This window comes from Ammospiza caudacuta, chromosome 18 (assembly GCF_027887145.1).
Source record: "Ammospiza caudacuta isolate bAmmCau1 chromosome 18, bAmmCau1.pri, whole genome shotgun sequence".
NCBI lineage: Eukaryota > Metazoa > Chordata > Aves > Passeriformes > Passerellidae > Ammospiza > Ammospiza caudacuta.
In genome coordinates this window covers 14494310-14509585 of record NC_080610.1, presented here as the reverse complement: position 1 = coordinate 14509585, position 15276 = coordinate 14494310, and the positions used below count along the sequence as shown (strand labels likewise).

Below are 15276 nucleotides of genomic sequence, written 5' to 3'. Positions count from 1 at the left end.
CCATGAGGAAATGGAATCCAAAACAGGACTGGAAGGAAAGGTTTCCATAAGAAAATGGGACCCAAAGCAGAAGTGGAAGGAAAGGTTTCCATGAGGAAATGGAACCTCAGCAGGGCTGGCGGGAGAGGTTTCTATGAGGAGCCTCACAGAAATGGAAGGAAAGGTTCCCATGAGGAGACAGAGCCTCAGAGGGAGTGGAAGGAAACACTTCCATGAAGAAACAGCTCTCTGTGAGGCCACGGCCTCGCTGGCTCACTGAGGTTTGCTCTTTGGGCGCTTTGCCCTCTGCACCTGCCAGCAGAGCTTGGTTCCTCTGATTTCAAGAGTCAATCAAGCTGAGGTCAGTTTGGGTCAGTATATTGTGCAAACAATAGTAAATAGGGGTTTTTTGTTCTGCTCTCTGGCTGGGCCAAATAATGCGTTGGAAAGAGAAGTTAGATTCTAAAAAGGGTTTTTATGTTGTTAGTGATAAGGATCATTGTAGGAATTCATCTTTCCTTATTTCCTGGATCACTGAAAGGGGAGAGAACATTTGTTAAACAACTCAAGACTTCATCTGACGCACAAGTGCTGCATCCCTTATGAAACAGAAGCATATCTGTGCTCTATTATTTTCTCTCCTCAAAATTAGATTTTAACAGATGCCATCTCCTCCCTGTGCAGTTCAGTGCCAGCAAAAGCAAGTCTCTAATCACTTATATAAGCCTGGTGTCCTCGCTTCTAGTCTCAATGTTAAAATTCCTGTATTTTACTACAGTTACATTAAATATGTTCCCAGTTGTGGTTAGGACCCAAATGCAGAATTTCTTACAATTTTCTGGTTTATATATAAATTGAAATCTTGCTTTGATCTGCCTAGAGGATGGGAGCTCCAGTATGTAAGGCAGTTGGAATTTGGCTCTTGTGGTTATTGCACAGGATCCATCACAAGAACATGAGATTTATTTGGGGGGTTTAAGTATTGTGTAGATTCAGGTTTTTCCTAACTGTAATTTTCAATTTATCTGAGCCATCCTTCAGTAAAAAAATAGATGTGATGCATATGAAATGGCAGCTTTGCTTTCCTTGATAAAATTGAGTAGTCCCTTGTGTGGCTGCAGTCCCCATGTGTCTTTTCTTCCCTTTTTAATGGAAATGGTGTAAAGTTTTTCTCTTCAATGGCTTCATGGCCAGGGATGTTTAGACAAGGCTGCTGAGCATGAACTTCTCTGGCCTGCTGAACTCTACCCCCAGTGGATTCATTAGCATAGAGAAACTGTGACTCCAAGCTTTGCTTATTTCCTACGACATTTTCCTTCCCACTTTATGCATTCCAGTGCCACATTTGACTTTCCCACTCAGATAATAACAGGTATTGTCAGCCAAGCTACTGTTTTAGCAAAGCATTTCCCTTTGAAGTATGTACTGGGTTTTTTTACAGGTTATTTTTTCATATTAGCAATGACAAAAGTGAACCCAGGGCTACTCCTTGATTTTTATTTTCCAGGGTTTATTATTATATTTACAGTTCCCTGTAAGAAGACACAACCCTTTCCCAGTAAGAGTTCTAATTCCTTTCTATGTTTCAAATACTAACGACCCATATGGAAAGGAGGAAGATAATCAGTGATGAAGGAGGTATCTCTGGGGGCTGAAGCAGATGAATAAAAAACTCAAATCATTATAAATATTACTGTACTACACTTTGGTACAACCAAAAAAAAACCAAACCCCTTCAAAGAAAATATTTAATGTTCCCTAAGTCAAATAAAATTCACAAACAATATAAGAAGAAATTAACCACATGGGGTTTTTTATATCTGTAAAAAATAATAAGACTACTTGGCTGCATTGCACATAGGCAATAAAATGAGATTCATTCCAATCCCTTTTTCCGTGAGCCTCCTCTCAGGCTGTGAGCAAGAAATGTCCACTGTGCTTTACAAAGGACGACGACTAGAAAAAATCAATGCAAACAAACATCCCTTTCTTTTCTGATTGACCATTTCTCATGAGAGATGACCAACACATGGAGTCTCCTCTGAGTCTGAGCGCAGGTGGATCAGCATTTTGCTAGAACCAGGCAGTACACAGCAACAGCCATCGTGTGTGACGCCTCCAACACCTACAGGGAGCTGCTTTAGGGGCACATCCTGGTTTGTGGTGAAACAGGATTAACTCAGCCAGCCTCTTGGACCTGCTCTCTGCCATCAGGTTATCATCTCAGGACCTCCAGGGTTGGGCTGTCGTGTTCCTATTGCTGACTGGACTGACTGCTCCACCATCCATAAACAGAAGGCATAAAGGTGATTACAAACATAAGAAAGTAGTTTTACATATTGTCTTGCAGTCTTTCCATATAGTCCCTAAGTTCCTTGGAATCACCAAGATTCATATCTTGGCATACCCATTTAATATTATCATCACTGTCAAATAGAATTGAGTTGGTGTAGGGGCCTCCATCCTCTGGCAGTATTGTTGTATATGAAGTGAACTTTACTCGCTTCTGCTTTGGCCCAGAAGGATTTATAGGTTCACTTTTAACTTCTTTTTCACAAAGGTACTCAGAAGATCTGAGGATATGATTATGAAGAGTCTTCTGAGAGCTCCCATTAAGGAGAAAGTTGCTTTCTTCAAACTGCATCCCTCTGTCAATCATGGTAGTGCACTCCTCCGATGGGAGCGAAATGTCCACTGGGTTTTCCAGGAGCTCCACCTCATTTCCAAGCCAGACCCAGTCATGGGAATGGGGGATGTTGCCTTGCTCACTCACAGCAAACCTTTTGTGCCTGTACTTCCAAGCAAACGCCACGCAGTTAATCAGAAACACCAAGATTGCCAAGCAGAAAACACAGAGCAGAGCGTACATGCCAATCTCCAGGTCTGTCAATCCTCTGGAAGTCAATGAGAGGTCACTGGGATTGCTTTCTCCTGGTATTTCTACCTGGGCAGGGAAACCTGTGAAGGCAGTTGGGTTGTTTTGAAGCTGGCCATCCTCCAGGGACTCCTGATCAATGGGAGAGATGAAAGTTGTGCTTTTGTTTGCATTGTCCTCAGGACCGGACACGTCCTCGTGGTTTTTGGACCAGTCTTGTGCTGTCCTCTCTTGCTCTGCAGCTTTCTCTATGGCATTGCCGGCATGGCTTTTAAAATCTTTCTCCACATCATCGATGTCGTTGGTGCTCCCTTTCTGGTCCGAATCCTTCTGACCAAACTTCACCTTGACGTTTCCTTTCCCCATGGCCAGAACGCTCTTGCGCTTGGTCTTCTGGCAGGGCTCGCTGATCACCATCTCAATTTTGATCAGGGGCCCCTGCCCGTCCCCTTCTGCCACCACCACGGGCCAGAGGGACTGCAGGCTCTGGTGTGAGGACACCACCATCTCATCCAGGGAGGTGATGGCCATGGAGAAGTCCTTGGAGTCGTAGATGTCCAAGGGCGTCACCGCCCCGTCGCTGAACAGAACCCAAGCACTCACCACAGCCTCCTGGTGGGACAGGATGGGGGAAAACAGGTGAGAGAGAGAGCACAAATCAGACACTCTGTTGTTAAAGTCTGAAAAGAATACAGATTTAACTTCAGCGTTTGTTTTTGATTTGTTTTTTTAAAGAAAATGGAAATGTCTACTCTGCTGCTCATTTTCTTGCAGGCTCGTGTTCTCTAGACCACTGAGGCATTTACCTCACCTTCAGGAACTATCAAAGAAACACTCATGTAAATTCAATAAAAGTGCTGGAAAAAACAATTGATGATTCTTTTTTCTCAGTCTGAAGAGAGAAGCTTCTTTTGAATGCCGGAGCCTTATGATGAAAATAATCATATTTCCAACATCACGGTCAATTAGATTTGTAAAGGACCCATAATGGGGAATTTCTCTAATGCTGCAGTTCCAGGGCCTCATGGAATGCAATGAGCAGGGCTGGAATGTGTCGGGCCAGCGAGCCCATCCAGCCCACGGAACAAACTGGGAGGAGAACACATCTCAGTGCAGTACTTTATATTTTCTGTCATGCTTTCAAATGTGCAGGACTTGCAATATGCAAAAGGGATTGTGGTCTTTCCTGGGAACTGTAGAAACACTCATAAAAAACCACCATTTTTATGTTTGACCAAACCAATTTGTCTTCTTGCTGCAAATTGCTAGTGCAAAAAATATAGTTACACTTTCTGCACTGATGTATAACCTCAGCTCTATGGATTCTATTAAAAACCACATCCAGAATTTGTTCTGTGGTCTCATTAAAAGCTATTTAATTCCTCAGATTATATGGTTCAAAGTAAGCACAAACTCATCAGTTTTCAGCACTGCAGGTCATGAAAACTTCTGCACCTGCAGCCAGAGGTCATTTTGGCTGAGCTGACTTTGTGAGACAATTAAGGACTGGCATTCCAGCCTTAGCCCATAGCTAGGCTGCATTTCCCCACAGAAAAGGAGATTTTTGTGGCACATCCATGTTTGTTTGGCACTGTGCATCCCCTTCCCTGTGCTGTCAGCTCCCCAGAGCAGCTCTGCAGAGTGCAGGGGTCAGGAAGATGAACAGCCTTTACTTACTGCTTTTCACAGCCATATATTCATTATATTTCCTGCCTAAAATTAACAGCAAATTCCTCTGCCAGAGCAGAGGGAGCATGAAATGAAATGATGCATTTTTGGGGCGTACCTGTTTGGGAGTGCGCAGGATGTCGTGGGCAGAGGTGGTGGCAAGGATGGCTCTCTTGTTGCCTTTGCTGCTCTGAAAGGACACGGACAGGCCTGACACCAGCTGCACCCCCAGGTCAGCAATGGTCACCCTGTCATCCAGAACTATCACTGTCTTCTCTGCCAGGATGGAATCCGAGAGAGGGGACAGCACCTGGCAGGAGAGAGGAAAAGTCCTGCATGAAACAGCAATGAAGTGTTTCAAAGCCAGGCTGGCCTCTGACCAGCACACCACATTAATCCTGGGTTTGTCACGTCCATGTCTAAGCCAGAGCTGATGTTTCCCCCAAGATATTACACTCATTTGCTGCTAAATTACTTTATCTAAAAAAATAATTTAATAAAACAACAAATTACTTCAAAATTGCAGCTTGATCTCGACAAAATATATATGATATAGAATTAATTAAATGGATCTTTGGGGTTTTTTTGCAAGTCATTTTTGTGGGGTCTATAAAACTCCCTGTTAATGCAGTGCAGCCCAGGACAGAGTGTAAGACACTGATTAACACTGAAACTCAGTGAGGGGATAAATAAGTGCTCAAAGCCTGGCTGATGGGAACTTGGCCTGTTGCCTTTCTAGGGGCACAGGACCTGAATGAAATGAAAGAGAGACTTGCAAAAGAACTTTGGAAATCCCACTGGGGGCCTGCCTGCATTTTTCAATGCCAAAATACTCCTGCCAGTTGCTCTAAGACCTTGTTTCCAGCATGTTCAGAAAGAGACTCATCTTTATCCTGGTGACAGAAACAGCTGCTTTGAGCCCAGAATAGTTGAGGTGTGATTTGTCTAATCCAACACGAGAAACCTGCAGCACAGCTCCCAGCACTGGAGCTCCCTGCTCTTTTAGGGTCACTGGAGAGGAAGAGACATTTTAAGGGCAGAAATCCCTTGACCTCTATATCCCATTTATTCAGGTTGAAGGGAGCTGAGCCCTAAAATCCCTGTGTTGACTCCAGAGTGTGACCAGAACATTGCAGGTGTTTGCAGCCCCTGAGAAGAGCCCCAGGGCTTCCATTCATTTATTTTGATTAAGGAAGGTGCATGAATTTGGGCAGAGGTTAGGTGGGAACATGAACACTCCAAAAGGCATCTGAAGATTATCTTTGTGTCCATGGTTTGCGATCGGTTTTGTGAACGTAAAAGAACTAATTTTTCAGATATGTTCAAGGATGTAAAGGTGCATGTAGATATTTGGTACAATTTCCCCACAGTTATGCTCATATGGTCCCAGTGAAGCGAGAAGGAGCTGGCTGTGTGCCTCACGTCACCTCTTTCACCAGCCAGAGAAATCCCCCTGTGTTCCAGTCACACTAAGATGGACAAATCCCTCCAAAAGCTTCACCTAAGGGCATTCCATGCAAGTGACAAACAGCCACAATGAATCCCGCTCAAACTTCCTTTTCCATTTAGCACGCCCATTTTTCCAGCTTCCTGGTTTTTATTATTTTTCCCCTGCGATCGGTGACTTTCCCACCCCAGCCCCGAGCCCTGGCAGCCCAGGTGTGTGAGGCTGAGCCCCCTGTGAAGGGGCTGCAGGGGCTGTACCTGCACCGTGGTGATGCCTTGCTCTCGCCCAGCCAGCACCCGGCCCTCCTGCAGCTTGGCCACCTTGGGCTCCTCCACCTTCATGAAATCGGCCACCAGGTCCGTGATGTCAAACTGCCACTCCGAGCCCAGCAGGTAGGTCAGGTGGCCCCCCAGCTCCGAGGACTCGGCCACAAACTGCGTCAGGACCCTCACCAGGGCGTGCTGGTACTGCAGGGTGCAGCCTTTGCCCTTCTTCTCGTCGTCCTCCTCATCCTCGCTGTCCCGCGTGGGCCTGTGAACACAGCCGGCTTGGTTAGACCCCCAGCCCTGCAGAGCTCCAGCTGCACCTCCTCGGGGGGACGTGGCAAAGGGAAGTGATTCCCACAAAGCTGGAAAAGCTTAGAGCCAGGCAGAGCACAGAAACTCAGAGCTAGGTGCAGCTGCAAGGTCTGAAGGTAGAAAAAGTTACAGTGGGATAACAAGCAAGGACATAAAATATCAGCTTGAATTTTAGGCTAAGATTGACTTCAAGACTGCAGAAAAATATGCTTAACAAGGCAGTAGAAGGTTTTAAGCTTAATAATGAAGTATTGTGGTTTGTTAACAGAAAGCAGACAAGGCAGCAATGTGTGCAGCAGGTGTAGGTGTGCTTTCAGTGACTGGCTAGAACAGCTGCCTGTAACTTTAGCAATATGCTATCAGCTAAGAAGTTTTCAAAATGCTCTGTCACAACAAAATCTTTAGCTGCTGTTAACAGAACATTGGGCTCCCCCTCAAGGCAGGGTGACTCAGATTACACCGTGCAGGACACCTGCAGCATTGGACACACTTCCACATTTTCTATCTGTCTCCCTTTCAAAGTAGAACCTGTGAAATAAAACTGCTTTCCCTAGAGCTCAGAGAAGGCATCATGGTGATTTGTACATGATAGCACTCCTGTCACACCTCACAGACTTTTTTGTCTGCTTGAAGACCCAGTTTACCACCAATATTTAATATTTTATATTTTTTTTCTCTTGTTCATTGCCTGGCACAAACACATGGATCCTCTTATCTCTTCCAAGTCAGGTATTAAGCAGTGGGTGGTCACACTTTTACTCATTATGCCCCCATGCTGTGGATTCATTGCTCAGAAATAATTTCCCTCCCTCCTGTATTTATTGAGCCTGAAGCCACCTCTATATCAAGGGTGGGAAATACAGGATAAGTCTCTCATTTTTCAAAGTATTGCAGGAGGTAGTTTTGTGGTTACTGTGTCCCTTTATCTCCTCCTTTGAAAAACTATTATAAAACAGAATTGCTTTTGTTATAAATTGTTTTATGAAAAAGCTGGCAGCCAGTAAGCTGAAAACATATCTAAGAAAAATCCTTGTGCTCTTCAAAATGACTGAAAGTCCCAGTGTTACAGAACCTAATCCACTGGAAATACATTTTCAATGCATCACTTGTTAGCTGAATATTTATATTCAGCCTCAAGTAAATGGTCTGTGGTGCCTTTTGGTTTTGTGTGTATAAAACAAGTGTCCATCATTACTTGCTGAGTGAAACATCATTGAATAACAGTGGAATTGTTAGGGGCAAGGCTACAAAAAAGGATTTCTATTTCCCAAAGAAATTAGTCTTAGAGAGTTTGACTAGCTGGGTATTTCGGGGAAACTTTCAGTTGTTCTCTCCTTGCCAGCACTGGTGTCAGTCTGAAGTCAGCTCACAGCTGGCAGAACAGCCACAAAGAAAGTTCTAGAAGGGGAATGTTCATTGGGCTTCTGTGGTCCACATCCATCCATACTGTAAACAAATTCATGAACTCCTTAATGTTCCCACTTTCAATTTATTCCTGTGTTCTGACCCTCTCCAGCTCAGCCAGGCCATAACCCAGCTCTGAGCAATCTCAGACTTTGGCAGGACCAAGCTCAGCTCTGGGATTGGGGATCTGACCCTCTCTTAATAATGCAGGCAGTACCATTAGTGCCTGTGCAGAACTGCAGAAAAACGTGCAAAAGCTGTTCAGGTGAGGAGCATTTGAGGGATGTGGGGCAAAAAGAGCACAGAACAGATGGGAACCAGCCTTGTTATGGGAAAGGAGACCCAGAGGCAGCGTGGTGTGGCTGGCAGGAGATGTTCACATATTCAACACCCACGCCAGCATCATGTACAACACTCCCTTCCTACTCCTGTTTGTCCTGCCCAGGGCAGGGCCTGGAACAAGATAATCTGTAAGGTTTCCTTCAACCCAAACAATTCTGTGAGTCGATGTTTTATTCGGATCCAATGGGTTGCTGTTATCTTTATTTATGTCCTTGTTTATTTCTACTTTCACTGTTTAAAACTTTGCACTGCTGGGTTGTCCAAGAGGAAATCTATTCCAAACAACTGGAGGGAATTCTCTTCCAGCCCCAGCTGATAAATATGAGCTGTGGGATGACCAGAGGGGAGGAATGCTGCTCAGGGGCACTCCTGTCCTTATTTCCAGCACTGGGGCCGTGTGGGCAGCCAGCATTTACCACAACAAAACGATGATTCAAGTCCAGCCCATTCCCTGGGGTATCCTAAATGCCAAGGCTCCATTTCAGCACAAAAACATTCAGAGATGTTGATATACTTCTGCTCAGAAACATGTTGTCTGTGGCAGACAAATGTGGAGCACCAGAAAAGCCTCTCCAAAGCCTGGGATGAGCAAGGCATGTTCTTTCAGTGCAGAGAGGGAGGTGTCTGAATTTTCTGTACAAGCTTTGCAAGTCTGCTTTGCCAGGTCTCAACTCAAGTTCTTTCTGGTTTTGTTTTATTTTTTAACAAAGGATATAATTTTTCCACTATAAAACCACAAAATCAAGATTTAGGCAGTAAGTCAGTGTTTGAGATCCTGTGAATTGCACAGTTCCCTTTAAACTCCTCATTAAAGTGTTTTCAGTAAGCTTAAAATCCTTCATTAAGCAGGAAGCTCATTTTCTGCTCAAGACAAGTCCTGGTGAACATAAGCTATTGCTGCATATTGTGCTTTTTTCCCCTTGGTCATCTCTGAAAATCTCTCAGAGTCCTCCTTAGCCTATTTCTTGCTGCTTGGCAAACTTGCTTGGAAGGCTTTGTGCTTTTCTGGAGCGAGCCAAGGTTGCCAGAATTACATTTAATTTACATTTCACAGAGGAAAGGCTCTGCCAGGGAGCTGAGCTGAAGCAGCAGCCAGTTCCAAGGGTGCCTGCAAGCACTGATCTAATCAGTGATCTGTCAGCTCCACATTACAGACCTTGTCTCTGAGCAGTTGAAGTGTGTCTCTTTTAATCTGCACCCCTCTCCAACCAGGCATCACATTCTTGGGCCAGATGCTAATTTTCTGTTTAAAAAAAAAAACAACCCTAAAGAAATCAGTTTGGCTGGGTTTGGATTTGAAATACTCATTACAAAGAGTCGCATGTTTAAAAAACATTTCCAACATCCCTAATTGAAAAAGAAATCTCTCTCAGATACAAATTACAAACCACTAGAAGCTGATTTAGTGGAAGCCACAGAAATAAAGCTGCACATAACTCCACTCACAGCTCAAGAAGAAATGTAATTTGGTACTTTCACAGATCTTGAAAATACAGCCTACCTATTAACAAAAATCTCCAAGGCCTTATCTCCAAAGGACATTAAAGTCAATTAACCAAAGGAGCAAATTTACAGCGTGTTCCAGCTTTGTGCAGATGCTGTTACCCACCAGTGGAATGGTTTGAATCCAGTGTCTCTTAATTTCACAGTTTTACTTCTGAAGGGCAGCACTCCCTGAGGGTTTAACTAAAGCAGTTTCTTTTCTCCTGCTTTTAACCCAGGCCAGCTTTCCTGCTTTTGTCTCCAGAACTGGACAGGACCAAAGCAGAGCTCAATAAACCCTGCCTGAAGTGAAGCCTGTGCTGGTGGTGTTGGGAGCCTCCTGAAAACAATGTCCTATCCCAGCTGCAAATATTTACTGAAATTAAATTGCCAGCTTGTTCTGTGGGACTTTAGCCATGCAATTCCTATTAATGCAAGCTGAAGCCACTCATGCCATGTAAATATGTGTGCACAGAGCTGGTGCAGGAACCTCAAGAACAAGGTAATTATTTTGCAGATGCATGAGGAATAGAAATAAATGTTCTTGTTAGACTAGCAGAGTCTGCCTGGACCTCTTCTACACTCTAATATTTGACTTTAATTTAAATATACACCTGCTGTTTGCTGAGGCTGGGGGTCTGTGCAGCCTGTGCTGGCTCAGGCACCACTCAGGAGCTGGTGGTGGAGCTGAATTTCACCTGCCCAGGGAGGCTCCTCCTGTCTGCAGCAGCACTCACCAGACATCAAGTTCTCCTCCTGATAATATTAAAGATTTGCCATATATTTGCAGGTGATCTGGTAAATTGTACTGCTCCTCTTACACAGGGGAGAGGAATTGGGGTTTTTTTCCAGTTTTTGGCATAAAAGTAGCCTGTCTTTTCCTTTCTGCTGACAAGTTCCTGCTCTTGCAGTTGTTCAGACCAGCTACAAACCAACACAGTTCAATGTGCAGGGGACATTTGTAAAAGTTTTTAAAGACCCTGCTTTCTTCATGGCTTTGTGGAAATGATTCAAGAAGTCAGAGAGGCAAACATGTCTGTAATCACATGTGTTTTACAATTACAAACATGGCAGGGTTTACAGGGAGCAGCAAGACATTTTACTGGCTGGAGAGCCATCCCTGGGAAGAACAGATGTGATCTGGGGCACATAAACTCTCTGAGGTCTGGAGGAGAGCAGCTGTATCAGAAGAAGAAAAGCTATGCTGATGCACAAACGTTTCTTTTGCTAACAGCACCAATAAACACGTTTAAGATTATTGTAAACCCAGCTCTGTTTTGCCATCTGGCCCAGCCAGCCACGCTGTGGGGGTGGGAACGAGGCCCTGGGGCAGCCAGAGGAGATGAAAGAACCTCTGGAGGTTGCTGAAGTGTCTCTGCACAATCCCTGTAAATATTCCATCATTTTGCCTGCTGAATGTTGATGAATAACTTTACAGCAATGTTCAGTTCCTGCTGAGAACACAAGCAGTGGTGCGAGGACACCAACCCTGCAGGACAGGAGCAAAGTGGGAAATTGTTTTGTTTGTGGTGAGGTGAGCTACAAGGAGCCACACTGCAATCCTGCCATGACCAGAACAGTGACATAGTTTCAGTTTATTTCTGGGCTAAGTCCAAGGATGCCAAAGCCTGTTGTGAGCGACTTTGGAAAGAATCCTTGAGTTTCCTTCAAAAAGACAGATATCAAAAACCTTGTGCAAATTGCCAATATTGGCTCTCACATGAAGGTGAAGTTGAAACAACACAATGCTATGGCTTCACCTGCTGGGAAATGCTTGGATTTGGGGTTTTTGCAAAGATAAAAGCACTCTGCTCACTCTCAAACGCACAGCTCCTGACTGCAGTCCAAGTGTCTTGAGTGCTTCAGCTTATCACCTAAAACTCATAAAACCTCCCCCGTGTTTAGGATTTGGGGAAACACATAGGAGGTGGAGGTATAAGCAGATTAAAAAGTAAAGAGAAAAGTCATAATAATAAAAAAGAGCCAAAATGAAAAGCCACTAAATCTCAGGTAAAAACCATCCAAATCTAAAAATAAAGGAAATGTAAAAACCTTATGTGCAAAGTAAATGTCAGCGTGAGCACAACTAATGCTGGCTCTGAACCATTGCTTCAGAATAGCCCTGCAAAGTTAAAAATCCCCATGAATGGTCAATAAAAGGGGAGATCATTTGTTTCCTGTTGAAACCTTTGCTGCTCATGTGGGCATGGACCTTCCAGGGGGATGGCACAGTGTCCACACTTTGGAAAATGCCTGCAGGACGTGGGCCAGCAGCTCCAGAGCAATCCAAGCAGCAGCAAATGCTTTGCACCAAAACTCTGCACAGGCTGCCAGCTTGCAAGCAGAGCAGACTCTCAGACCATTCTCTTTATTTCAGCTGGCCAAATAAATCAGGAGGAGACACCAGGGGGGAAATTTCCAGCGCTGCCTGTAATGGGTTTAACTTGAGAATGCCCACGACTGCTAAGCAGGGCTGAATGTCTGCTCCTGCAATAAACACCAGCCTAATCCTGCAGCTGTGTGCTCAGCAAAATCCCACTGCTTTCAGCAGGAGCTGTGCCTCGGGGCTGGGACAGCACAGGCAGGAGAGGAAGTTCAGTGAAGATTTAAGCAGTCAGCTTAAATCCACTCATTCCTCACCCAGCACAGCTCTTCCTGCCTTTGTCACTGAAGCAAACACTGCAACTTCTCTTGTGCCAGATTCTCATCACCTCCTCTGTCATAGCCAAAAAATACCCAAATAATCACCAGGTCAGTCATTGCCCTTCTCTGGAGCTTGTGATCTGATCACCCTGCAAATTGTGTGCCATTCCCTTGGTTCTGTGCTCTTATGAAGTGTGTGTAGTTCTCTCCACTGCTGTCTGGGCTCTTCAGGCTCCTCAGCAGCTGAGATGTTCTCCTGGGCACTGGAGAGCTTCAGCTGGATCTGCCACAGTGTTCAGCACTCCCCTTGCTGCTGCCAGCAGGGCTTTTTCACTGGGTGATAAATCTGACCTGGTGTCACGCCTTTTCCCCACCAATATTTTCCAATTTCACCTGAAATCCACCAACACAGGAAGTTCTATCTTGCAAATGATGGTTATTACAGAATGGGCATTTCCAGTAGGGAATGATGGGATCAGAGCTCAGAAGCCCCACTGTCTCTGCCCTCCTTTTTCCCTGTCCACTTCTTCCTGGGGAAACATGGTCTTCAGTAGGAATTGTTTCTTATTTAATTCAGAGTTGCTAAGTAATACAGCAGCCTGCACAGACTGAACAACCACCCAAAGCCATGGAATCACAGAGGGTTTGGGTTGGAAGAGACCTGGGTCACCTGGTCCAAGACAGTGACACCTGAACCCTTCCTTGGCCCCGTTATTTGTCCCAGCAGACAGAACTGAGGTCTGGCAGTGCTGAATATCTCACACACACACACACACAGGGCTGTGTTGCACCTACAGGAGATGTCCAGGTGCTTTTCCTCAGGAATGTGTGATCGAATGTCCTGAGATTGTGCAGGGTTGATCATTGCTCCAGGCAAAGCTCTGCCTTTTAAACTGTCCAGTGTTTGAGTGAAGGCTGAGGCAGGCTGCAAAGCTGACAGCAATTTTGAAATGCTCATTCTCAAATGGCTGAGCTGTCAGAGCAGAGCCCCAGGCACGTGCTGGGGACATACCCACCTTTTGTTGGAGGTGACAGGGATCCTCCAGCCCTTGATCTGGCTGAGCTCCGTGTCGGAGATCTCGATCTGCAGCGGCAGCCGCGGCACCCAGACCGTCACCTCCAGCTGCGTGGTGAAATGCTGGTACGTGAAATTCACTATGGTGTCCACTTTGCTCTTCATCTCCTTGCCATTAACAAAGATGGAGTCACAGCTCTCAGAAACCTTAAAAAAAAATACATATCAAAAATTAGGAAATGAATAAAAGTTCCTGAGGAAGAACGAGGATGATACATGAGGGCTAAGACAACACTGCAAATCTAAGTCATGCATATTGCATTTCCAGTTCTCTAATTAGAAGCAAACAGTGATAAATGGACCCCAGGGAAAGAGTTGTGCTTTCCTCAAAGGATACTACTCAAACTACAAAAATAATTTAATGATGTTATATAACCTGCGTGAATCTTTTATATTAGGCAAATTAAACCCTTCATGAATCAAACTCCATGTGCATCAACATTTATGTTTACAACTTGCTTAAAGAACCAGGAAAAATGGGGCCATATGTTAGTAAGAAAAAGACTGACTCAGAACCATAAACCAGAATCTTTTCCCTTTTCCTTGAGCACTGTAATGCTGAAAGACAAAGATGCCCTTATGGCTCATGAGCAGAAGTGCAGCAGAAGCATTATTTTTTAGGACTTCTCAGTAATTGTTTTAACAAAATGTATTCATAGTTGCTCCGTGGCATTCCATGAAATCTCTGCTAAAAACAGCGTGTGGGCTGTGTACTGCAACTCATCTGCCCTCTTGGCTCCAGGGATCTTCTGGCACAAAATCAAGGTCCTGAGCACAGATCTCATTTATATAAAACCATGATGTAGCAACTAATTCAATCTGCATCCTGGAAGACAGGACTCCTTTGTCAGGGAGGGGTTTCTAATATATTTATAAATGTGTGTGTGTGGTTTTAGCTATACAAACAGTGTAGTTTTAGATACACAAACACCCAGCCATGTATAACACTCATGTATATTATTCATGTACAATATTCATGTTTATATACATATATAATGAGTTCTATACCTGCATGTGTACATGTATTTTATCTTTATCTGGTTTGCATTCTGCCTTGAAGACAGAGAGGAGCTCATTTCCCACAGAGCCCATGGTTGCAGAGTGGTTTTAATCTTTGAAGCCCACAGCTGATGAGATGTGGCTGTGTCCCTGGAATGCACTTTGTTCTCCTGTCAGAGCTGCTCTGTGTCACCTGTCCAAGGCTCTGGCACAGAGGGAGCCTGGCTGAGCCCGTGTTTAAATTCTGCTTTCCTGGAATTACTGAGATAACTCATGTAGGCTTCGGGGGGGAACAGGCTGGGTTCCCTCTGCAAACCAACCTCAAATCTTTTCAGATATTAACAGGAATTAGGGGTTACTGAGCCAAGAAAAAAATAGAGAAAACCTCTGGCAGATGCTTTATTTTGCTCAAAAAATACCCAGTTTTCAGATATGAAGTAAAAGATCTGTCCTTCCACATTTGCCATATTCAAGTCAGCCCTCTCAGATCCTTTTCAATGTACTGAAACTACAACTGCTCATTTACAGAGGGGCTGAGCCAGGTGATGAGGGATGGGGCAAAGGAAACACAGTCCCTCTTCTGGAGAGAATACTCCTTCACATAAATGCTTAATGAACACAAGAATATAAAAATAATATATCTAGATAATCTGATAAAGAGCTTAAAATGGACTTCAGGCTCAGGAGTACCACAAATGAGATGGAGCAGACTTGAAATCTTTTTTTCCCTCCCTCATAATGTGTCACGAGCGTCTCTGGAAAGTTTAAGCACATTAAGCAAGCC

At 44.5% G+C, this 15276-nt stretch overlaps 1 protein-coding gene across 1 annotated transcript in view; it reads right to left on the bottom strand.

The window, feature by feature from the left end:
• Nucleotides 1–1597: 1597 nt before the first annotated feature.
• TMEM132B (transmembrane protein 132B) overlaps nt 1598–15276 on the bottom strand; it is a 209404-nt gene continuing 195725 nt past the window's right edge. Inside the window, exons 6-9 of the mRNA XM_058816681.1 lie at nt 13435–13640; nt 6227–6500; nt 4641–4832; nt 1598–3466 (exon numbers count right to left, since the gene is read on the bottom strand). Coding sequence (XP_058672664.1) covers nt 2312–3466; nt 4641–4832; nt 6227–6500; nt 13435–13640 — 1827 coding nt within the window. The 3' untranslated portion in view covers nt 1598–2311. The remainder of the gene's footprint in view (nt 3467–4640; nt 4833–6226; nt 6501–13434; nt 13641–15276) is intronic.